The sequence below is a fragment of the Hemicordylus capensis genome, chromosome 14 (genome assembly GCF_027244095.1).
Source record: "Hemicordylus capensis ecotype Gifberg chromosome 14, rHemCap1.1.pri, whole genome shotgun sequence".
NCBI lineage: Eukaryota > Metazoa > Chordata > Lepidosauria > Squamata > Cordylidae > Hemicordylus > Hemicordylus capensis.
In genome coordinates, this window is record NC_069670.1 from 20,806,336 (window position 1) to 20,831,842 (window position 25,507).

Consider the following 25,507-nt stretch of genomic DNA (forward strand, 5'->3'; position numbering starts at 1 on the left):
CTAAAGGCCAGGACAGAGATATGGGCTTTTTGTTGCTCATCTATCAAGGCCAGAGAACACTTCACATGACACTAGCCGCTCTCCGGGCCTGTCCGAAAACAGTGGGGTGCAATAGTTAACCCTGCTTAACACCAGAGGACAACTTGATGGGCACCTGACAACTCTAGATGGGCCAGAACCCCAAAGATGGGCAAGAGGTTTCACAGATGACACCCCAGTAAGAAGTGGGAAGACCCTGCCCCTCGAGAACCATCCAAGTGATCTCCGGAGATATCCATTAGGACTGGAGACAGAACTGGCCAGACAGCTGGACCCTCCCATCAGTTCTCTCCCACACGTGCCATCAGCGCCCCCCAATTTCTCGTCTGTTCTCTGTACCCCAATTGCATTGAACTCAAGCTTCCAATAGGTGGGGAAGGATCAGACCTGGCCAGTTTGGCCTCTCCTCCATCAGACCCTTTCCCAACCTCCCTCCTTTGCAGACGCAAAAAGCACCAGCTTTAAACCCTCTTAGACAATGATCTGAAGGAAGAAATCAGGGAGGCATCCAGGAGAGACCGAGTTGTGAATATGGGTGTCTTGAACCACCCTCCCTTGGAGTGGGCAAATTCCCATCTGGGTCAAAGAGGCCCGATTTCTAGAGACACTAAATGACTGTGCCTTAGATCAGCTGGTCATGGAACCAAATAGGGAGAAGATGACCCTGGACTTAACCCTGAGTGGCGCTCAGCACCTGTTAGGAGATGTCAGAGCCATGGAGCAGATGGGGAACAGGGACCAGAGAGCTATCCAGGTCATCCTATATGCGAGCGGAGACTTGCTTAGGAAGTGCAAAATGGCCACTTTGGGCTTCAGAAGAGAAAAAGGCTCAAAAATGAGGGGAGTGTTGAAAAGAGAGCTGAAGGGCGAGGCAGGCTGGAGGGTAGGATGGATCTTATTCAAAGCCACCATGATCTAAGCCAGTCAGAACTTGCCTTTCCAAGTGGCCTGGCCTGCAGCTGTTAGCAGGGGGAGCTTTTTCAAATGTCCCCTTGGAACGGAATCTATCAAGCTTCTGCTCTACTTTTTCTGTGTGAACTGCTTGGGGAGATTTTTCTTTGAAAGGCACTACATAGCCTGCTTCTGTCTGTCCTCGCCCCCCCCAAAATGGTACAGAAATAGTTATTAAAGGCCCAAGAGCCATTGATTAGCTTGATCTACAGCTGTTCAAGGGATTCCTACTGGACCTACTTCCAAGCTCCTGTCGGTGATGGAGAATGATTTCCATTTTACTTGGGAAGCCGCAGGGTCCATTAGTATGACCAGACACCAAGGCTCCTTCTGTCTTCTCTCCATGCCTCCCTCTCCCACACCAGAAAATACTAAGGGATGGCTATGATGATGATGATGATGATGATGATGATTAGCCCCTTTTGCACACTAAAGATGGAAGCAGCCCCCTTTATTTCCTAAGTTTTGGTGGGGGTTTCATTCAACACCCTTCCAGACTTAGTCTTTCTTCTAGATAACAGCTGAAAAGCAACCAACAGAGACCTCGTTTCCTCCAGGGCAAAGGTGTGTGTGTTCCCCAATGAACTGATCAAGGGGATTGATTCAGAGCAAAAAGCCAGATGAGCCTGTCGGAGCTTCTCTGGGTGCATCTAGGGAATTTCACTCCAGCTCTAATGACTGGGGAGATGGGCTGAAGGTGCTTTCAAGTCATGCAGGTGGCTTCAAATTCTGTTTGCTAATTATACCTAGGATTCGAGAACTCTAAAAGTTCTTTAAGCAGTCTGTATAGAAACATAAGATCAATGAATAGATAAAGAAGGAGAGTGAGAAGTGGGTTGACTGGGATGGGAGAGACCCAAGTTCCAATCCTTTCCCACTCAGTCATGAAGCTCAGTGGATGCCCTTAGGCCCATCACTTTGTCTCCTCCTAACCTACCTCACAGGACTCTTGTAAGAAGTAAAATGGCGGGAGAAAAAGCATTATGCCAGCCTATGCTCCTTAGGCACATAGGAAGCTGCCTTCAACTGAGTCAGAACATTGGTCTCTCTAGCTCAGTCTTGTCTTCACAGTCTGGCAGCGGCTTCTCCAAGGCTGCAGGCAGGAATCTCTCTCAGCCCTCTCTTGGAGATGCCAGACAGGGATCTCGGAGCCTTCTTTCTGTATGCAAGCATGCAGGTGCTCTTCTACTGAGCAAGGGCCCCAACCCCTAAGGGGTATATCTGGCAGGGCTCACACACGTAGTCTTCCATTCAAATGCAATGATGGGTTGGGGGAAGCCAGACCACCAGGAAGGTCCCTTCAGGCACAGGGGTCACCCCTGGCCTCCTCTTCCCCACCTTCCAGGACCCCACTTACAGCTTCAAAATGATCTTTTCATTCCCAGCAGAAATCTGGGCTTGTGGGCTTGGAAACTGTGAGGATCCTTGCCTATCCAAGGCCTTTTCCCCAGCTCACTATTATCTCTCTATCTCAAGCTGCTTGGGACTCACTCACTCTCTGACATAAACTCCCAGACCAACCCTCAAAAGACTAAAACATTGTTTTTGTTTTTGTAGGTAGGTTCCATAACTTATGCAGACTAGCAAAACAATTTTTTTAAACCCCACAAAATAGCATTCTTTCCCCAGAAAATGCAGGGAAACTCTCCTTTTGAAAAGCATGAAGGAGCAGGAAAGCTCAGAGGAAAGAAAGGCTAGAGTCACAGAGAGAGAAAAAAAAATTGGATTGTGGAGGAATGCTTTCAAAATGCAAGGATATATCTATCACACACCCCTGGGGTGCAGCCTGAGATCTCCAAATATGCCCATTTAATGTGTGTACTTCAAGCTAGCAGACAGAGAAAGTCTCCATAGAAGACAGAGCCAAAGTTCTCAGTTCTGCCTTGGAAAAGAATTGCATCTCCACAGCTGATTGCTCTGCATGATTCTATTGTTTTAGGGACTTATATCTATGGGAAGGAGCATAGATCTCCTGTTTGAAGCAGGAGACACAACAAAGCAAGGCTGGGAACCATAGAGACAGAGGAGAGGGATAGGCCTGCGTCTGGGATAGCAAGCAAGGTCCAGTAGGATTCGAAAGAAGTGGTTGGAAGAAGATACTCAACCCGTATTGGGCTCTTCATCTGAAGTGGGAATTGGGGGGGAAACCCTACCGATATACTAAACACACCTTGAAAAGTATCATCTGAACTGGCCCTTTGGTCTCCTTGCAAACAGGCGTAGAAAGGAAAGAAAGAATCATTAGATCAATATGAATGGCAAGGAGAAACTTTTCCCTCCCCCAGCTCAACACTCACTGGTTGCTGAGAGCTTTAGGGCCAATCTGGGGTTGGAGGAAAGAGTTATTATAATCATTTATTATTTTTACATGTATATCCCGTTCTTCCTCCAAGGAGCCCAGAGCGGTGTACTACATACTTGAGTTTCTCCTCACAACAACCCTGTGAAGTAGGTTAGGCTGAGAGAGAAGTGACTGGCCCAGAGTCACCCAGCTAGTATCATGGCTGAATGGGGATTTGAACTCAGGTCTCCCTGGTCCTAGTCCAGTACTCTAACCACCTGAAGTTGCTCCAAAGAGTGGATTTTTAACCCCAGATATAAATCAAGTTACATTCTAACGGAGAATGAAAAATCCAAATCCTGTGTCAAGTGCTCCCCGATAGCAATCTGCCCAATATGTTAATGCACATCCTCCATTCTGGAGGTGATGTGAACTAAAAGCTGGTGTGAAAAACCTCCAGTTTGTCAACTTGCGTCTCTCTCTGTCACGTTGGTGTGTCAGGGCAGAATCACAGGACCAAATCCTTCTTTGAAACCAATTCCCTGTTCTGATGGTCCCATCTCAAGAAACAGGGCAGGGAGGGAGGGAGAAAAAGGCAGCATCGAGCAAGAGAAACTGTACAGAAAAAAGCTAGTCAAGAGACGGAGGAGCTGGAGCACCTTCCTGAGGAGGAAAGGCGAAAGATTCGTCTCTCTTTTCAGAGCTAAAAGACAACGAAGGGGGAGTCAAAGAGAGAGTTGGGCGTGTCCAAGCCATAGAGCCAGAATGTGGGGTGGTGGTGATCCACTCTCACAGCCATGGAAGTGAAGCTGATTAGAAGCCGGTTCTCTGGCACAAATCAGTTCTTGTCTTTTTACGGCAGGGGTTCCCAGACAGGGTTCCCCAGAGGTGGTTGGACTAAAAGGCCCATCATCCCCTGCCCAGAATGCCCAAGTCCCATCATGAATCGAGTGTGTGTGTCACTGTCAGGCGAGGTCAGGAGGGCCCTCAGGCAGGGCCCCCTCTGCCCCTAGGTTGGCCCCACTGACCCCCAGATCCCCCGAGGCTGGGCTGTGCAGGAGGTGGGGTGCAGCAGCCCTTCCATCGGGGACCTGGCAGTTTCCTTCCCTCCCCCTCAGCTTCCCTCCTCAGAGCAGACGGGAGGAGCCAGAGACCAGCTGCTTGCTTGCTTGCTTGCTTGGGGCCAGGAGTTCTGCCATCGGCGGCTGCATCCATCACCCCCCCTTCCCCCTGGATCTCTCTCTCTCCTCCTCCTCTTCCTCCTCCTGGCCGGGCTCTGAGCTCCCCAGGCTGTACCACCCTCCGCTTGTGCCCCCCCCCCCCCCCGCCTTCCCTTATCCTCACAGTCTCCCACCCGCAGCCCGGCTTCCTGAAGTCCTCGGAGTGCTGCTTCAAGAGCGGCCAGGAAGGGAGGAGCTGCTGCAGCTGCATTTCCATTCCATGCCCCGCCTCTCAGCTTCCTGTGCAATGCATTGTGGGATAGCCCCGCCCCTGCCCCCGCCCCCCCCCCCGGCATTTGGGGATCCTGAGAATAGTGTGAAAGTGTTGCATCAGCTGAGGAGGAGGAAGCAGAAGCGAGGGGGGGGGGGTTGAAGGGCTTGGAAAGGAGGCAGAGCTTGCAGGAGGCTGCTGAAGCCTCCTGGGCCTAAAAACGAGCAGGACTTTCCTGAGTTTTCGGGGGCCTCCTTGAGTCTGCAGCAGGGTGCAAGAGGACAGCGCTGCCTGAAGGATTGCACGTGATCTTACACACACACCGTACCAGCCTGAAGGACTCTGGGCTGCTGCATGCTTTGGATAAAGAGCAAGGTAAGGAGGAAAAGCAGCAGCAGCACCCCGGGGAAGGGGTGGAGGTGGTGGTCTCTCCCTCTCCATCTCCCTCTCCCTCTCCCAGGAACCCAGCAGTCTTTTCTGCTGTCAGGAATGTCCCGGCATGGCTCTGAGGTGTGCAGCCAGCAGCATCCACCTGTCCAGGGCATGGAGGTGGGTGGGGAGAGAGAGAGGCCAGGAGGGTTTGCAAGAAGAGAGCCAGCCTGGTGTAGTGGTTAGAGTGCTGGACTAGGACCGGGGAGACCCGAGTTCCAATCCCCCTTTAGCCATGAGACCTGCTGGGTGACTCTGGGCCAGTCACTTCTCTCTCAGCCTAACCTACTTCACAGGGTTGTTGTGAGGAGAAACTCAAGTATGTAGTACACCGCTCTGGGCTCCTTGGAGGAAGAACGGGATATACATGTAAAAATAATTAATAGAAATAAATAAATAAATAAATAAATAATTTAAAAAGCCTGCAGTCTGAAAATGCCCTTGGTGGGGGAGGAACTTGGCCCTGGTCTTTCCTGGGAAAAGGTCTTCAAAAGTAGCTTAGTTTTGGATGCATCAAGTGCGAACCGGCCTCAAATCAGACTGACTCCAGTTAAGTCAATAAAATAGCCATGGGGCACAGCTGTCATCTTTAAGAGGCCTGGTTTGGAGTTTGTGCTGAAATTCTCAATCTGCACATTTCTCATGTGGTTGGCATTTCAAGTCAGAGAGGATTGAAGGACATTTTCAAATGAAATGGAGATGTTCAGAATTATCTCCCCTGCCCTGGTCCAGAGTACCATGTGTATGCAAGACCTGTGCTTCATGCTTGCATAAATCACCCCAGATGTGGAAATTCTTGGGGCATTTCAGCATTGGCTCTGAGGCCCCCTCATCTGATGTGCCCTCGGATTTCACAGCCTCCATGGGTAGGCCCTGAACCAACACTGTCACACAGGCTTCTTAAAAGCTGGGGCTGGCTTGCTTCTTTGAGACTTAACACCCAGTGAGTTTCATGGCTGAGAAGGGATTTGAACTCGGGTCTCCCTGGTCCTAGTCCAACACTCTAACCACTATGCCACATGGGCTTCTTGGCACAGAGCTGCTTTCCTGGCCAATGACATATCCAGAACCACTTTGCCTGGAGCGGAGGGGGGGAGGGGGGGAGAGACAAACCCAGCCGCTGGATGAGGGGGTTGCAAGATCGGCCCTGCAGAATGGAGGGCCCCCTCCAGGGCTAGATGCAGGCAGGAGTATCTCACCTTGCCTGCTCTCTGCAGCCTCTCTGGCCCTCCTGCCCTGCCCTGCCCTTCTGCAGTGGGCCCAGAAGTCAGTGGCTGCCTGCTGGGCGGAAGGAGCAGCCCACAGGCCCTGACAGCCGCCTTCTGGGCACTGCCCTCCGTAGCCCACCAGAGCAGCCGGCCTGCTGGAGATCAGCTGCCAGGGCTGCCGTGTCTGCTCTGGGGAAGGGAGCCCAGCTCCTCCCAGTCCCCTGCTGCTGCCCCAGGGCTCATCCCAGCACAGGGGACATCGGGACACAGGAAGCTGCCTTCTTCCACGTCCGACTCTTGGTCCATCCAGCTCACCATTGTCTACCCAGACTGGCAGCAGCTTCATCGAGGTTTCAGACAGGAGATGCTACCAGAGAGGGGACCTGGAGCCTTCTGCATGCAAGCCTGCAGGTGAGTTCTCCCCATCCCCTCTTGTGGTGCTCACAGGTAGTCTCCCATTCAAATGCAAACCAAAGCGGGCTCTGCTTAGCATATGGGACAATTCATATTTCTTGTGGTAAGGTAAAGTGTGCCGTTGAGTCGGTGTTGACTCCTGGTGCCCACAGAGCCCTGTGGTTGTCTTTGGTAGAATACAGGCGGTCTTTGGAATTATGCCCGGACCGAACCGTGCACACTCCTACTGGGCGCCACTTGAAGGGGGGCGCCCCAGAGACTCCCCTGTCCCCCACCTGCCTGCCTACCTTCATACATTACAATTTAGTTCTGATGGGAGGAAAACGTTTTTTTCTGGCCGAGGCGTGCCACCATATCCTTTTCCCTAGCAAAGAACAAGAACATGCTAAAAGGCAAACACAACTTTAATTATAATAAATAGCAAATAATACAAGTTCTTCTTTGTAATAATACAAATAAGACAATTCAGCATCAGGGGGCAGGATTGTAGGGCTATTTGGGGGAGAAACAGGACTCAGATTAAGGCATCACAATGTTGATATTGCTAAAATTTACCATTAGCATTTTTGATGAGTGTGTCATTCTTATTTATTATTTTTACATTTTATATCCCGCTCTTCCTCCAAGGAGCAAAGAGTACTACATACTTGAGTTTCTCCTCACAACAACCCTGTGAAGTAGGTTGGGCTGAGAGAGGAATGACTGGCCCAGAGTCATCCAGCAAGTCTCATGGCTGAATGGGGATTTGAACCCGGGTCTCCCCAGTCCTTGTCTAGCACTCTAACCACTACACCACGCTGGCTCTCTTGTTGCTTTACGTGCAAGTCACACGCCTGCAATTCTATCCACACTTTGCCCTACTTCCCACAAAGACCTGAAGAGGTGACAAGCTGTGTCTGAGCTACAGTGGCAGCCCAGAAGTGTTTTGCTGCCTTCAGCAGAGCACAAAATAGCACCCCTTCCTCTCCCCACATTTTGTCCTCTTAAAATCTCATCTCCCTTTCCCCAGATCTCTCCCCCTTTTTTCCACCTTGTTGTCTTTTCATTTGCCTCTGGGGAGGGTGCTAGGTGAGCAGCTATGTATGTGGCCATTGTCCTAAAGCAGCCTGCTTCACTCTGCTTTCTGGTGGGGCCAGCCCTGGTGGACTGCAGCATTTCAGAATGAGGTGGATGCTCTTCTGCACAAACAAATCCTTGCATACAGAGGTCTGGGAGAAAGGTTCCGGCTTCGCCTTTCGCAGGGGCGAAGGTCAGGGACATGGTGAGTCCAGGGGGCGTAACAAGGTTGGAGTGGGCCCAGACTCAGAGACAAGATTTTAAAATGCCCCACCACCACCCGCCGTCACTGCCTACATCTCCTTCCCCTGGCCCGATGTCTCTGCTAACTATCCCAACTAGTTGCAAGGTATAAATAACAGCACACCAGAAGAAAACTTAAGTGTTTTCTGTATAAAGGGTTTTTAGAGAGCTGATACTTCTGCTTCTATTCTGAGATCAGTTAATTACATATTGCAGTTATCTTGGCTGTTTGGTAACGGTTTTGTTCCACCAGTTTGCATATTATTATTGATTTGAAAGACTTACTCATCCACCTCTAATTGTGCCAATAAGCACTATTTTAGTCTATTTTATTTCTGCATACTTGCCACAGATATGTCCTTTTTGAGATTTAAAAAAGAGAGAGAAAGCAAACTCCCAGACGAGAGACAATTGTGAATCTCAAAAAGGACACATGATCTGTGGCAATTATTGCAGAAATAAAATAGAATTTTAATAGTGCTTAATTTTAACAGTGCTCCAGGACCTTGGCTCTCCATGAGGACTTCAATAGCTGCCCAATCCTGGCAAAATATCAGACTAATGCCAGCAGACACACTGCTCCAATGGGCGCATCAAAGTTAAAGGGAATTTAGATCCAGAAAGGCTAAATATATGAATGTTTGATGCACAACAAAGGCAGTGAGGTAGCAGGCACTATTACACATTAATTGGCACTTTGAAAGGGAAAGATGGATGCTTTGCTGCTCAAAAGAAAAAAAAGACCATGCTTGTTAACCCCCATGTAGCTGCAGAGGACTCAAGGCAAAAAAAGCAATAGCTGCCATGTAAGCTTAGGGGTTCCCCACCTGTGGTATTCCAGCTGTTGCTGAACTACAACTCCCATCAACCCCAGCCACAATAAATTATAGCTGGGGATGATGGGAGTTGGAGTTAGCAACATCCTGAGAACCATAAGCTGGAAACTCTGAAAGCCTAATCAACTTCACCTTGCTCAACAAACATGCAGGGGAACAGCATGAGAAAGTGCTTAAAAAACTCAAAGCTGCTCTTCAACACACACAGCACTTAGTGCAGCAGCATTTTCAGGAGACTTTTAAAAAGGGGACGTGCCGCTGTGGACCATGCGGTCCCATGGCCGGCCAGTGGCTGTGTGCAACAGTTTCTGTATCTCCTGACCCACAACTGTGGACCATGCGGTCCCATGGCCGGCCAGTGGCTGTGTGCAACAGTTTCTGTATCTCCTGACCCACAACTACAGTGTCGTTCTTCTAAAGGCACACCCTAAAACCTCCCAGCTAGAAGTGCAGATGGAAAGGAATTAACTCTTACTCTCGTGAATATCCATCGAAACTAAGAAAAAGTAATTGTCGACAGATATTTTGCGGGGGAAAGATCCATATTAGTTCTTATAGCTCTATCAAACTCTGGAAGCGCAGCCCAGTTTTCTTGGATCTCAGTATCAACAAAGCGTTGTCTCACTACTCTTTTCGCATTCGCTAGACCCAGTTCCAGCAGTTGAGCTGGGTCTAAGCCTAGAGAGGCGAGTTTCGTACTTACTGTAGCACACCATAGTGACTGGGGACTAACTGAGAGAAACTCAGGAATTAAACCAACTGGTCGCAGATGTATTTTCAACCAGAAATAAATAATCAGAAGCCAGGCCCGAGATTCAATTTTTATAAAGCCAGCCTCTGTCCTTAAAGTCACATTTGCTGTACATTTTGGAGTGCCAAATAAGTTCCTCAAGAATCCTGATTGGCTTCTCTCCAAAGTGTCAAACCTTGAGTATGGACCTAGTTGTATACCATACAATAATTGCGGAATGACCTTTGCAGTATAAAGCTTTAAGGCAGCTGGTATGAAGCCTGCACCCTGAGTTCTAGAAAATCTTAAGATTGCTGTTGTGCTGCGTTTTTCCGACTCTGTGACCATACTTATATGTGCTGATTTCCCAGCATTGTGTTGAAAAATTACCCCCAAGTATTTTATTTGATTTACCTGTTCTAGTCGGTGTCCATCTAGCATCCATACAAATTTTGTTACTTTATTGGTGAAACACATAATTTTAGATTTGTCATAATTTATCTGTAGATGCTCCTCTCTGCAGTAAAGTACTGTGTGTTTTTATCTCATGTTTTAATGTTGTATTTTTTGAGCCTCCCAGAGAACAGTTTCTGGAAGAGTCAAAAGAGAAACCCCTCCCCGCACAAGAGGCACCAAGTGCTTCCAGCCTGAGGCCAGATGTGTAACTCGGGGGGGGGAGCAGCCAGGGCATGTGCCCTGGGCGCCACTTGAAGGGGGGCGCCCCAGAGACTCCCCTGTCCTCCACCTGCCTGCCCACCTTCATACATTATAATTTAGTTCTGATTGGAGGAAAACTGGTTTTTTTCTGGCCGTAGCGTGCCACCATATCCTTCCCCCTCTCCCTCCTCCTTCCACCACACCCTTTGGCCTTGTGACCAGGCACTGGCCCCGCCTCCTCCCCCTCCCCCTTCGCTCATTGGCTGGGCACCACACATGAGAGGCACATGATCTGAGCTGCTGTGCTGGCTTCCTTCAACACACAGATGGGAGGGGCGGGCGCTGCAAGGCAAGCAAGAGAGATCCTCAGAGCCAGGCACCTGTGAGCCCTCAGTAAATCCTTCTTCTGGAAAGCAGGTGGTGGAGGAGAGCCTGCCTGCCCGTGTGGAGAGCGAGGGGGAAGCTCAGGAACAAAACAGGAAGCTTTGCTTTTGCAGCCAACCAGCTTCTCTGCAGAGAGGAACTTCAGCAACTTATTTTTGCAGCCTGCCCTGCTCCTTTGCTGTTTATTTCCTGATCACAGGATATTTGCATTGGAATAGTTCTTTGGGAAAGCAGAGGGAGGGAGGGAGGTGGGGGAGCGCCTGTGTGGAGCGCCAGAGGGAAGCTCTTCTGATCTCCAACTAGAAAGCTTGACTGCTGCTTGCTTGTTCTTTCCTGCAAGAAAACCTAGGATTCAAAAATTCTCTTGCAACCGGTTTTGTCTAGGATAGATTTAGGGGGGAAATCTGCACTGATTCTTAATGTACTGACTCTTGGTGAATTACTGATTTCGATGACTTTACTGAGTTGGATCCTTGCAGTGCAAATTGGCTTTTGATCAGGTTTCATTAGACTTCCAGTCTGTCTGGATGAATGAATGAATGAAGGTTGGTCCTTCCTCTTTAAATCAATTATTTCATGACAAAACTGACTCAGACGCTCCCCCACTTTTTGAGATGAGACCATCATAGGGACATAGGAAGCTGCAATATACCGAGTCAGACCATTGGTCCATCTAGCTTAGTATTGTCTGCACAGACTGGCAGCAGCTTTTCCAAAGTTGCAGGCAGGGATCTCTCTCAGCCCTATCTTGGAGATGCTGCCAGGGAGGGAACTTGGAACCTTCTGCTCTTCCCAGAGCAGATCCATCCCCTAAGGGGAAAATCTTACAGTGCTCCATTCAAATGCAACCAGGGTGGACCCTGCTTAGTTAAGAGGACAAGTCGTGCTTTCAACATCCAGACCAGCTCTCCATGCTGGTCCCTATCAGAACAAGGAACTTGTGTATCAAGAAGGGCTCCAAAAGATCTTTAATTCTCAGTGCAGTGAGTGTGATCCTGCATCACATCAGATGGGCTCAGTTAAGTAAAAGCATAGTAAATCGTGCAGCCCCCTTCTTAGTGACCTGGTTTTATTTATATCTTTATTTACTTGATTTATATACCGCCCTTCCAAAATGGGTGTTTTGGGATAGTGCTGAATTAATCAGCCTGCAAATTTCTTGTCACATTGTTGGCATTAAAAAAAAGGGGTGTGCGTGGTGATTTAGTCTCCATTTTGAAATGGAACAGAGATTATTAGTGTTAAAGGTTGTTGATTTTTACCCACAATAGGTAAAACAGCAGAGCACTAAGGAATGAGCACACACTCCAGTTACAGAGTAGGTAGCAGAGGATGGTTTGGATATTGCAGCTATGTAGAGAAAACACATGGAGATCTTTGTATGACTAAACACTATAAATATTTATTGGTTAAATACACTTAGATAGGAAAGACCTATATCTAATCTAAAGGACTACATAATGGATAGGTAAGGAAAGAGAGAGAAAGATGTTTACATCTGATCTCTAGGAGGAAAGGAAGGATTGTGACTCAGTACAGGAAGTGCTGCAGAGTCCGTTGAGGGGTCATAGAGTGGGGACAGATCGGGAGACCCTGACTCACTGTCTCTACTCCCAATGCCCCTAGTGGTCATTAGGACAGTTGGTGCAAAAGGTCGATGCACTGGAAGTTCATCTCCAACAATTAGAAATATGCGAGATGTAGCCAACAATGGCAGGAGGGACAAAGTTGTTCAACACTGGTCTACACTGACTGGCAGCAACCCTCCAAGGTTCCAGGCAACCTCTATCCCAGCCCTCTCTGTGGATGCTGCCAGGGATTGAACCTGGGACCTCTGGCATGGAAAGCAGGGGCTCAACTCCTGAGGGAGACGTGCTCCAGACGGACATATGAAGCTCCGGAACTCAGTCACACGACTGGTCCATCCAGCTCAGTATTGTCTACACCAACCAACACAGAACGGGATTCGTAGGCAAGGAAAAGCAAGGGAATGCTGTGAAACACTAATATTCATGAATCAGTTGGACCGAATGATGCACACTTATTCTTAACACAGAACCAAACACACCAGTATGAACACTCGGCCTCAATTCCCTCAGAAGGTAACAAGGGTCAAAGCAAGTCAAAAAGAGAAAAAGAAATTGGACAAGGTTTGATATTTCACACAGTGAGGTAGTTTCCCAGGTTTCTCTGCAGTGTCAGGTGTATGGTTTTTAAGCTCTATGGGTTTGCTCATGTGCAGTAAGTCTTGCCTTCCTCCCGATGTTCTATTAACACTCCAAGCATTCATGTGGTTTTCTCTATGTGGGTTCTATGGGATACAGTAAGAGCTCCACTTGTGCTGAAGTCTCTCCACACGCCAGGCATTCATGTGGTTTCTCCCCAGTGTGCGTTCTATGGTGTTTATTCAGGTTGAAGCTCTTTCCACACTTCAGGCATTTAAGAACAGCCCTGCAAGGGTCATCTAGTCCAGCATCCTGTTTCGCACAGTGGCCCACGAGATGCCGCTGGACGCCACAGGCAGGAGTTGAGGGTATGCCCTCTCTCCTGCTGTTACTCCCCCACAACTGGTACTCAGAGGCATCCTGCCTTTGAGGCTGGAGGTGGCCTGAAGTCCTCTGACTAGTAGCCGATGATAGACCTCTCCTCCATGACGTTATCCAAACCCCTCTTCAAGCCATCCAGGTTGTTGACTGTCACCACATCTTGTGGCAGAGAATTCCACAAGTGTATTATGTGTTGTGTGAAAAAGTACTTCCATTTGTTGGCCCTAGATTTCCTGGCAATCTATTTCATGGGATGACCCCTAGTTCTAGGGTTATGTGAGAGGGAGAAGAATTTCTCTCTGTCCCCTTTCTCCATACCAGGCATGATTTTATAGACCTCTATCATGTCTCCCCACAGTCTTTTTTCTAAATTAAAAAGCCCCAGGTGTTGTAGCCTTGCCTCACAAGAAAGGTGCTCTAGGCTCCTGATCATCTTGGTTGCCCTCTTCTGCACCTATTCCATTTCTTCAATATCCTTTTTTAGATGTGGTGACCAGAATTGTACGCAGTACTCCAGGTGTGGCCACACCATAGTTTTGTATTACGGCATTATAATATTAGCAGTTTTATTTTCACTCCCCTTCCTAATGATCCCTAGCATGGAATTGGCTTTTTTCACAGCCTCCACACATTGAGTCAACACTTACAACGAGTTCTCCACCATGACCCCAAGATCCCTCTCCTGGTCAGTCACCAACAGCTCAGATCCCATCAGCATATAATTGAAGTTTCCACTTGACCTTTTGGTCCCCTTTACATTTTGGGATTTTGCCACCTTGGGAGATAGAGGTGCTAACTTCTTAACAACGCTGCATTTTTCTAAATCTCGGGTTTCATTTGCTCGGGCCCGGTTTAATGTGTTGCCCACTTCTCTTTTTTGCTCGGGCCCGGTTTAATGTGTTGCCCTCTTCTCTTTTGGAACGGAGGTTTGCTAAAGATCATCTTCTTGTGGTTTTCTGCCCTTGTGGCGTTGGCCTCCTGGAAACTGTCACCCATGTTTTGCTATATCGCTCTACATATCGGGATGCTAGAGAAGACCTTATTTCCCCTCTGTTACTCAAATTTCCCGGAAGGTGTGAGCTCTTTTATACATATTACTGCCTCGCGGATTCAAGCCCCGGGATTACAACAATCGTGGCTAAATTTTTCTACATTGCCATTAGGTTAAGGTCCCTATTAAGTGCTTAATTGAGAGAGCTGTCTATTGTTTATAAGTAATTTATTATGAGTGATTGTATTCTGTTTTATTGTGTTTTAGCATTGTTTTATTGATCGTTGTATTGAGTATATTTGTTACTCCTATTTTTGCTGGCCAATGTCCGTAATCAAATTGATATTGAGGATGATGATGATATACTTGAAGCTGGGGTTCTTCGTCCCAATGTGCATCACTTTACACTTGAACCGCATTTGCCACTTTGTCGCCCACTCACCCAGTTTGGAGAGATCCTTTTGGAGCTCTTCACAATCAGTTATGGATTTCACTACCCGAAAGAGTTTGGTATCATCTGCAAATTTGGCCACCTCGCTGCTTACCCCTGCTTCTAGATCATTAAGGAATAAATTAAAAAGCACCAGTCCCAGTACACCAGTCCCTGGGGGACATGTTCTATTAGGTGCTTTACAATTTTATCCTTCAGAATGCTTTCCTTCAATTTGCCTAGAACAGATGTTAAGCTAACCGGCCTGTAATTTGCTGGATTACCCCTTTTTGAAAATCCGTGTTGCATTTGCTACTTTCTAGTCCTCTGGTACAGAGCCTGATTGTAGGGATAAGTTATACATTTTTGCAAGGAGGTTGGCAATTTCACATTTGAGTTCTTTAAAGACTCTTGGATGGATGCCATCCAGCCCTGGCGATTTGCTAGTTTTCAGTTTTTCCAGACAGTTTAGAACATCATCTCTTGTGACTTCTATCTGACTCAGTTCTTTAGCCTCCATCCCCGAAAAGCCTGGTTCAGGAACAGGTATATGCTCAGTATCCTCTGCCATGAAGACGGAGGCAAAGAACTCATTTAGCTTCTCTGCAACCTCCATATCCTCCTTAATAATCCCTTTCACTCCGTCATTGTCTAATGGTCCACCCGCCTACCTGGCAGATAGCCTGCTTCTGATGCATTTAAAGAAGTTTTTGTTATTCCCCTTGACTTATTTAACTAAATATTCCTCAAACTCTCTTTTTGCCTCCCTTATTGTCACCTTGCATTTCTTTGGTCAGAGTTTGTGTTCCTTTCTGTTCTCTTCATTTGGACAGGCCTTCCAATTTCGGAAGGAAGTCTTCTTCCCTTTTGTGGCTTCCTTGTGAGCTGGAGAGTTTGAACTTCTAGCCTATGCTCTGGATGGCTAAATTGCACGTGATCTGTGTTTGGTACACAGGGGATCCAGATTCTGTATTCAGAATCCATTAATGACAATGAAGTACATTTTCATACATGTTTTTGTCCATTGTTGTAGAATGTTAGCCATGCTGGCATCCCCCTGGACGTAGCAGTACCTTTCCTCCTTTGGGGTATACAATCTAACTGGCCTTCTAGTACTGTGATTTTGAGTAAACTCCATGCACTCTGTAGCAAAGTGACTCTCCTGATTTTCCTTTTCAGCTTTCTTTTCACCATACTCCTCATTTTGGAGAAGTTTCCTCTTCCGAAATTCAAAATGTCTGTGTTAGACTTCCTTGGCGATTCTCTCCCCGCATGTATGCTGAATTTGGTCACTTTTCCCTAAAAAGGGTTGATGATTCTGACATCACACACCAGGTCCTGGGTGCCACTGCCACTCAGGATTAAGTCCAAGGTCACCTTCTCTCTGGTTGGTTCCAAGACCAACTCTTCTAGGGCACAGTTATTCAGCGTATCTGATTTGACCTCTTTGTCATTACCTGACTGAATGTACCCAGCCTATGTGTGTGTAATTGAAATCACCCATTATTACAGCCCTGCCTCTCCTTGATGCCTCCCTGATTTCCTCCGGCAACTCGAAGTCGCTGTGAGCATTTTGATCCGGAGGGCAATAGCACATCCCCAGTAGCACGTTCCCTTTCAGGCCTTGTATGGGTTTCTGTGGAGGACTCCAGTCCAACTAGGTTTTCTAGCTTGTTAGATTCTATCCCTTCTTTAACATACAGTGCTACTCCACCTCCAAGGCGCCCCTCCCTGCCTTTTCTATAGAGTTTATATGAAGGGATAAAAGTGTCTCACTGGTTCTCACTGTTCCACCATGCTTCTGTTGTTTATGTGGCTTCTCTCCAGTGTAGGTTCTAGTGGTGTGCATGAAACCACGGAGATGCAGTTTGATGTTGGGGGCAGTGGTTCTTTAAGGGTGGGGAAGGGTGCAGTTACCCCTCCCTCCGCTTTTCCCCAAAAGGAGCTCCATTTTTAGCAAAATGCACGGGGCGGCAGCATACCTCCCTGCCGCCCCTTCTCCTGTTCTTGGCCGGGAAAAGCCCCTGCATGTGCACCCATAGCATGTACACATTGAGCGCCCATAGTGATGGGCGCATGCACTACTTCCAGCCATTTCCAGTCAAGGATGAGGAAAGGGGCAGCAGGGAGGAATACTGCTGCTCCATGGGTTTTTGCTAAAGATGGAGCACCAGAGAGGGGGAAAGTGGAGGGAGGGGTAAGTGCACCCTCCATTGCCCTTAAAGAACCACAACACCACCGGCGCTGAGCCTTTGAGCCAGTCCCACCTTTGAAGCACCACCTCTAAAATGGCCTCCAGACTGGTTCATGAACATCCCTAGTGGGTTCTATGGTGTACTGTAAGATGTGCTCTCTGGCTGAAGCATTTTCCACACACCAAGCATGTATGTGGTTTCTCCCCAGTGTGGGTTCTATGGTGTGTTTGCAGATTTCCAATCTGGCTGAAGCTCTTTCCACACTCCAGGCATTTATGTGGTTTCTCACCAGTGTGGGTTCTGTGATGTTTAATAAGATATCCACTTGTTCTGAAGCACTTTCCACAATCCAAACATTTATGTGGTTTCTCCAGAGTGTGAGTTGTGTGGTGTACAATAAGTTCTCCGTTCGTTCTGAAGCACTTTCCACACTCCCGGCATTTATGTAACTTCTCCCCAGTGTGGATTCTATGGTGTACAATAAGATGTGCTCTCTGGCTGAAGCTCTTTCCACACTCCATGCATTTATGTGGTTTCTCCCCAGTGTGGATTCTGTGGTGTACAGTTAGTTCTCCACTCGTGCTGAAGCTCTTTCCACACTCCAGGCATTTATGTAGTTTCTCTCCAGTGTGGCTTCTATGGTGTATAATAAGATGTGAACTTGTGCGGAAGCTCTTTCCACACTCTAGGCATTTATGTGGTTTCTCCCCAGTGTGGGTTCTGTGGTGTATAGTAAGTTTTCTACTTGTGCTAAAGCTCTTTCCACACTCTGAACATGTATGTGGTTTCTCGCCAGTGTGTGTTCTACAGTGTTCAATAAGATGTGCTCTCTGGCTGAAGCTCTTTCCACACTCCAAGCATTTATGTGGTTTTTCTCCAGTGTGGGTTCTGTGGTGTATAGTAAGTTTTGTACTTGTGCTGAAGCTCTTTCCACATTCCAGGCAATTATGTGGTTTCTCCCCAGTGTGGGTTCTGTGGTGTACAGTAAGAGCTCCTCTTGTGCTGAAGCTCTTTCCACACTCCAGGCATTTATGTGGTTTCTCCCCAGTGTGGGTTCTACAGTGTACAGTAAGATGTGCTCTCTGGCTGAAGCTCTTTCTACACTCCAAGCATGTGTGTGGTTTCTCCCCAGTGTGGGCTCTATGGTGTACAGTAAGAGCTCCTCTTGTGCTGAAGCTCTTTACACATTCCAGGCATTTATGCGGTTTCTCCCCAGTGTGGGTTCTATGGTGTACAGTAAGTTGTGGTCTCTGGCTGAAGCTCTTTCCACACTCAAAACATTTATGTGGTTTCTCTCCAGTGTGGCTTCTATGGTGTATAATAAGATGTGCACTTGTATGGAAGCCCTTTCCACACTCCAGGCATTTATGTGGCTTCTCCCCAGTGTGGGTTCTATTGTGTACAATAAGATGTGCTCTCTTGCTGAAGCTCTTTCCACACTCAAAGCATTTATGTGGTTTTTCCCCAGTGTGGGTTCTGTGGTGTATAGTAAGTATTCTACTTGTGCTGAAGCTCTTTCCACATTCCAGGCATTTATGTGTTTTCTCCCCAGTGTGGGTTCTGTGGTGTACAGTAAGTTCTCCGTTCGTTCTGAAGCACTTTCCACACTCCGGGCATTTATGTGGCTTCTCCCCAGTGTGGGTTCTATGGTGTACAATAAGTTGTACTCTCTGGCTGAAGCTCTTTCCACACTCAAAGCATTTATGCGGTTTTTCCCCAGTGTGGGTTCTGTGGTGTATAGTAAGTTTTTTACTTGTGATGAAGCACTTTCCACATTCCAGGCATTTATGTGGCTTCTCCCCAGTGTGGGTCCTATGGTGTACAATAAGATGTGCTCTCTGGCTGAAGCTCTTTCCACACTCCAGGCATTTATGTGGTTTCTCCCCAGTGTGGGTTCTATGGTGTATAATAAGATGTCCACTTGTGCTGAAGCTCTTTCCACACTCTAGGCATTTATGTGGCTTCTCCCCAGTGTGGGTTCTATGGTGTACAATAAGATGAGCTCTCTGGCTGAATCTCTTTCCACACTCCAAGCATTTATGTGGTTTTTCCCCAGTGTGGGTTCTGTGGTGTATAGTAAGTTCTCCACTCGTTCTGAAGCTCTTTCCACATTCCAGGCATTTATGTGGTTTCTTACTTGTGTTCATTTCCTTCTAAGATTGAAACTGGGTTCAGTAGAGGAGCTTTTCCTACACGGAGGACACAGGCTTCTTTCTCCTGCTTGCTGTATTATTTGCTGGATTACATTCTGAAAAGCATTGGATTGATTCCTGTTCTCCCAGTTTCCTCCAGTTTTTAGTCTCTCTTGTTTCCTTTTCCCCCATCTAGCAGCTCCATCCATTGGGTTTCTATCATTCTTCCTCTCCCAACATTTACCTGCAGAACCCCGAAAGAGAAAACTATTTAGAGCCTGGGATACAAAAGGAAACTGAAGGAGACCCTATTGTCACGAGCCAATGGCCCAGATCCTGTCTGCATGTGTCTCTTCTCCTTGAGAAACAACATGGGCGCTGAACTGCTTAATGAAACTACTGAGCTAAACCTGTTAATCTATTCATTTCCTTAGCAATGCCTTCTAAAATATTGTTATTCATATCCCGTTGATACCTGTATTTTGTATTCTCTTATAAGTTGCCCCCACCAAAGGACTATGGGCAACAACCAAGAATCTTGCTGTTTGAACAAGCTAATGTTTTGGAAGCTGAGCAACATGCCTCAGTGACTTTGCAGATTACAGAACCAGGACATTCACTGGCTGGCTTTATTTATTTATCTAACGATTGAATAATAAAATAAAATAAAATAAAATAAATATTTTTATACCGCCCAAAACACAAGTTCTCTGGGCGGTTTACAAAACAATAAAAACAACCAATAAAGATTGACACATTTCAACAATTTAAATTTAAAAGGTCAAAACTATTTAAAAAATTAAAACAATATCTAATTACAAGCCTAGGTGAAGAAATGCATCCTGACTGCCCTTTTAAAAGTTGTAAGAGATGGGGAGGCTCTTATTTCAGCAGGAAGTGACCTGCAATTTGCGTTGGTCCCAAGACCCTTTGGGATAGGCCCATAGTCGTCATGGCCACTATGAACTCCTGAGCAGCTCCAGACAAATTGGTCCCAAAGTGGACATTGAAGTCCCCCAGGACCACAACCCTGGGAGACACCTGAGACCAAGTCCGTCGGCTCAGTAAGAAACTCCATTGGGCAGTGGGGCGATCGGTACACCAAGAAAAGTCCCAGTCTATCCCTGGTCCCCAAACCTAGGTACACACATTCAATAAGGTCAGACACTTCCACCTGGATCCTGGTCAGGGAGAGGTTATTCTTATAGACCCCAGCCACTCCACCTCCCCGCCCATGTCCCCGCACCTGCTCCTCAACAGAATACCCTGGAGGGAGAAGCTGGGACCAGACTGGGCCACCAGCCTCCCCCAAACAAGTCTCTGGAATACATACCAGGTCTGCCCCTTCATCCAGAATCAGATCATGGATGGTTTCTGACTTATTCTGGACAGACCTGGCACTACAGAGGAGCAAGGTAAGGGTCGGTGGGAGGTCCACACTGCTCCCCAAGGTCAAAGAGCTGGCAGGGCAGCTGGAAGGGAAAACAGCTCATAGATTTCTGACTTCCCTTCCCCTGTAACGATGCGCTGACCTGCCAAATTTACTTCCTCCATTCCCCACCACCCCATAATAGCCACCCCACAGTCAGTGGACACAACCCCTGTCTCCCCAACCCCAGACAAAACAAGACACATCTGGAACACCCAGGATCAGAAAACTACAGAAGCCAAACAAATATCATCAGGCCCTCGTCCTAGTCTCCCCCCGAAGTGCCTCTCTCAAAGGGGCTACCCCCTTTAGTGTTGCCCCTTTGGTGTGACCCCACCGGTGGCAGGCCCAACGCCACAGGCCAGCCGTCCTTTGATAAGCCCAGAAAGACAGCTAATCCGAGCAGCTGACCCTCAGGAACTGCTGACTCACCCCCTCTGGCCCCGATCCCGCACAGACAAACCTGCAGGGCAGCCACAGCCCCACACGCTAGGGGGCACACAGGCTGGTAAGCTGACAACAGCAGACAGCAACCACACATGCTCTCACCACTGGGAAGCCACTGTCTCTGGGAAGCAGATGTTAAAGCCTCCTCCTCTCTACAAGGCTTCTAGCAATTGTGCTCATGTTTTAGATTCAAGCAAAGTGCCAGCTTGTTAACGGCTAGATGTTTCCCAGACGTACTGGACAGAAATGAGCAGGAAGTAATTCACGCTTGTTATGGTGCTAATTGTTGCATCTTCCAGGCCTTTTGGCAGCTCTTGTTTGTATTAGAAGGAAGAGTGCTCCTCCCTCCCTCCTCCCATCAACATCAATGAGGCCAGCCCTAAAGGCCAGGACAGAGATATGGGCTTTTTGTTGCTGATCCATCAAGGCCAGAGAACACTTCACATGACACTAGCCGCTCTCCGGGCCTGTCCCAAAACAGTGGGGTGCAAGAGTTAACCCTACTGAACACCAGAGAACAACTTGATGGACATCTGACAACTCTAGATGGGCCAGAACCCCAAAGATGGGCAAGAGGTTTCACAGATGACACCCCAGTGAGAAGTGGGAAGACCCTGCCCCTCGAGAACCATCCAAGTGATCTGCGGAGATATCCATTGGGACTGGAGACAGAATTCGCCAGAGAGCTGGACCCTCCCATCAGTTCTTTCCCACACGTGCCATCAGCGCTCCCCAGTTTCTCGTCTGTTCTCTGTACCCCAATTGCATTGAACTCAAGCTTCTGATAGGTGGGGAAGGATCAGACCTGTCCAGTTTGGCCTCTCCTCCATAAAACCCTTTCCCAACCTCCCTCCTTTGCAGACGCAAATAGAACCAGCTTTAAACCCTCTTAGACAATGATCTGTAGGAGGAAATCAGTGAGGCATCCAGGAGAGACAGAGTTGTGAAAATGGGTGTCTTGAACCACCCTCCCTTGGAATGGGCAAATTCCCATCTGGGTCAAAGAGGCCCGATTTCTAGATACACTAAATGACTGTGCCTTAGAACAGCTGGTCATGGAACCAAATAGGGAGAAGATGACCCTGGACTTAACCCTGAGTGGCGCTCAGCACCTGTTAGGAGATATCAGGGTCATGGAGCAGATGAGGAACAGGGACCAGAGAGCTATCCAGCTCATCCGATATGCAAGCGGAGACTTGCCTATGAAGTGCAATATGGCCACTTTGAGCTTCAGAAGAGAAATAGGCTCCAAAATGAGGGGAGTGTTGAAAAGAGAGCTGAAGGGTGAGGCAGGCTGGAGGGTGAGATGGACCTTATTCAAAGCCACCATGATCTAAGCCAGTCAGAGCTTGCATTTGCAAGTGGCCTGGCCTGCAGCTGTTAGCAGGGGGAGCTTTTTCCAATGTCCCCTTGGAACGGAATCTATCAAGCTTCTGCTCTACTTTTTCTGTGTGAACTGCTTGGGGAGTTTTTTCTTTGAAAGGCACTACATAGCCTGCATCTGTCTGTCCTCGCCCCAAGAAAAATGGGACAGAAATAGTTATTAAAGGCCCAAGAGCCATTGATCAGCTTGATCTACAGCTGTTCAAGGGGATTCCTACTGGACCTACTTCCAAGCTCCTTTTGTTGATGGAGAATGGTTTCCATTTTACTTGGGAAGCCGCAGGGTCCATTAGTATGACCAGACACCATGGCTCCTTCTTTCTTCTCTCCATGCCTCCTTCTCCCACACCAGAAAACACTGAGGGATGGCTATTATTATTATTATTTATTATTATTATTATTAGCCCCTTTTGCACACTAAAGATGGAAGCAGCCCCCTTTATTTCCTAAGTTTTGGTGGGGGTTTCATTTAACACTCTTCCAAGTTTAGTCTTTTTTCTAGATAATAGCTGAAAAGTAACTAACAGAGACCTCGTTTCCTCCAGGGCAAAGGTGTGTGTGTTCCCCAATGAATTGATCAAGGGGATTCAGAGCAAAAAGCCAGATGAGCCTGTCGGAGCTTCTCTGGGTGCATCTAGGGAATTTCACTCCAGCTCTAATGACTGGGGAGATGGGCTGAAGGTGCTTTCAAGTCATGCAGGTGGCTTCAAATTGTGTTTGCTAATTATACCTAGGATTAGAGAACCCTAAAAGTTCTTAAAGCAGTCTGTATAGAAACATAAGATCAATGAATAGATAAAGAAGGAGAGTGAGAAGTGGGTTGACTGGGATGGGAGAGACCCAAGTTCCAATCCTTTCCCACTCAGTCATGAAGCTCAGTGGATGCCCTTGGGCCCATCACTTTGTCTCCTCCTAACCTACCTCACAGGACTGTTGTAAGAAGTAAAATGGCGGGAGAAAAAGCCTTATGACAGCCTGTGCTCCTTAGGCACATAGGAAGCTGCCTTCAACTGAGTCAGAACATTGGTCTCTCTAGCTCAGTCTTGTCTTCACAGTCTGGCAGCGGCTTCTCCAAGGCTGCAGGCAGGAATCTCTCTCAGCCCTCTCTTGGAGATGCCAGACAGGGATCTCGGAGCCTTCTGTATGCAAGCATGCAGGTGCTCTTCTACTGAGCAAGGGCCCCAACCCCTAAGGGGAATATTTGGCTGGGCTTACACATGTATTCTTCCATTCCAATGCAATGATGGGGTGGGGGAAGCCAGACCACCAGGAAGGTCCCTTCAGGCACAGGGGTCACCCCTGGCCTCCTCTTCCCCACCTTCCAGGACCCCACTTACAGTTTCAAAACTATCTTTTCATTCCCAGCAGAAATCTGGGGTTGTGGGCTTGGAAACTGTGAGGATCCTTGCCTATCAAAGGCCTTTTCCCCAGCTCACTATTATCTCTCTATCTCAAGCTGCTTGGGACTCACTCACTCACTCTCTGACATAAACTCCCAGACCAACCCTCAAAAGACTAAAACATTGGTTTTGTTTTTGCAGGTAGGTTCCATAACTCATGCAGACTACCAAAACCATTTTTAAAAAAAACCCCACAAAATAGCATCCTTCCCCCAGAAAATGCTGGGAAACTCTCCTTTTGAAAAGCATGGAGGAGCAAGAAAGCTCCGAGGAAAGAAAGGCTAGAGTCACCCAGAGAGAAAAAAGACTGGATTGTGGAGGAATGCTTTCTAAATGCAAGGATATATCTATCACACACCCCTGGGGTGCAGCCTGCGATCTCCAAATATGCCCATTTAATGTGTGTACTTCAAGCTAGCAGACAGAGAAAGTCTCCATAGAAGACAGAGCCAAAGTTCTCAGTTCTGCCTTGGAAAAGAATTGCATCTCCACAGCTGATCAATGTGCCTGACTCTATTGTTTTAGGGACTTATATCTATGGGAAGGAGCATAGATCTCCTGTTTGACGCAGGAGATACAACAAAGCAAGGCTGGGAACCATAGAGAGAGAGCAGAGGGATAGGTCTGCATCTGGGATAGCAAGCCAGGTCCAGTAGGATTCGAAAGAAGTGGTTGGAAGAAGATACTCAACCCACACTGGGCTCTTCATCTGAAGTGGGAATTGGGGGGGAAACCCTACCGATATACTCAACACACCTTGAAAAGTCTCATCTGAACTTTCTCTTTGGTCTCTTTGCAAACAGGAGTAGAAAGGAAAGAAAGAATCATTAGTTCAATATGAATGGCAAGGAGAAACTTTCCCCTTCCCCAGCTCAACAGTCACTGGTTGTTGAGAGCTTTGGGGCCAATCTGGGGTTGGAGCAAAGAGTTATTATATTCATTTATTATTTTACATTTTATATCCCGCTCTTCCTCCATACTTGAGTTTCTCTTTCACAACAACCCTGTGGAGTAGGTTAGGCTGAGAGAGAAGTGACTGGTCCAGAGTCACCTAGCAATTCTCATGGCTGAATGGTAATCGGAACTCAGGTCTCCCCAGTCCTAGTCCAGCACTCTAACCTCTACACCATGGTGGCTCTCTTCTTGCAAACCCTCCTGGCCTCTCTCTCTCCCCACCCACCTCCATGCCCTGGACAGGTGGATGCTGCTGGCTGCACACCTCAGAGCCATGCCGGGACATTTCTGACAGCAGAAAAGACTGCTGGGTTCCTGGGAGAGGGAGAGAGAGAGAGAGACCACCACCTCCACCCCTTCCTCGGGGTGCTGCTGTTGCTTTTCCTCCTTACCTTGCTCTTTATCCAAAGCATGCAGCAGCCCAGAGTCCTTCAGGCTGGCACGGTATGTGTGTGTGTGTGTGTGTAAGAACACGTTCAATCCTTCAGGCAGCGCCGTCCTCTTGCACCCTGCTGCAGACTCAAGGAGGCCCCTGAAAACTCAGGAAAGTCCTGCTCGTTATTAGGCCCAGTCGGCTTCTGCAGCCTCCTGCAAGCTCTGCCTCCTTTCCAAGCCCTTCACTCCCCCTCCCCGCCTTCTCTTCCGCTTCCTCCTCCTCAGTTGCTCCTCATGCAACACTTTCAGGTTATTCTCAGGTTCCCCAAATCCCTGGTGGGCGTGGGGGGGGGGCTATCCCACAATGCATTGCACAGGAAGGTGAGAGGCTGGGCAGGGAATGGAAATGCAGCTGCAGCAGCTCCTCCCTTCCTGGCCGCTCTTGAAGCAGCACTCCGAGGACTTCAGGAAGCCGGGCTGCGGGTGGGAGACTGTGAGGATAAGGGAAGGCAGGGGGGGGGCACAAGCGGAGGGTGGTGCAGCCTGGGGAGCTCAGAGCCCGGCCG

General features: G+C 48.0%; 2 protein-coding genes across 10 annotated transcripts in view; one reads left to right on the forward strand and one right to left on the reverse strand.

Annotated features, from left to right (window-relative positions):
- Positions 1 to 4,691: 4,691 nt before the first annotated feature.
- The window catches only part of LOC128337656 (zinc finger protein 268-like), an 80,952-nt gene continuing 60,136 nt past the window's right edge, over positions 4,692 to 25,507 (forward strand). The window contains exons 1-3 of one of the 9 annotated variants that reach the window (XR_008312377.1): positions 4,692 to 5,077; positions 6,669 to 6,750; positions 19,153 to 19,281. The gene's annotated coding sequence lies outside the window, so the exon portion shown is untranslated. Of the gene's footprint in view, positions 5,078 to 6,649; positions 6,751 to 19,149; positions 19,282 to 25,507 lie in introns of those variants that run through there. The other 8 variants (XR_008312376.1, XR_008312378.1, XR_008312379.1 and 5 more) reach the window with 8 other exon arrangements.
- LOC128337657 (zinc finger protein 268-like) lies at positions 11,957 to 25,271 on the reverse strand. Its single transcript, XM_053278892.1, has 2 exons — positions 24,959 to 25,271; positions 11,957 to 19,197 (listed from the first exon to the last, which is right to left on the reverse strand). The coding sequence occupies exon 2, from the start codon at positions 18,966 to 18,968 to the stop codon at positions 16,944 to 16,946; it is 2,025 nt and encodes a 674-aa protein (XP_053134867.1). The 5' UTR covers positions 18,969 to 19,197; positions 24,959 to 25,271; the 3' UTR covers positions 11,957 to 16,943.

Coding starts and splice junctions, on each gene's coding strand:
- LOC128337657 (XM_053278892.1), bottom strand. CDS start 18,968: ATGAACACAAGTAAGAAACCACATAAATGCCTGGAATGTGGAAAGAGC.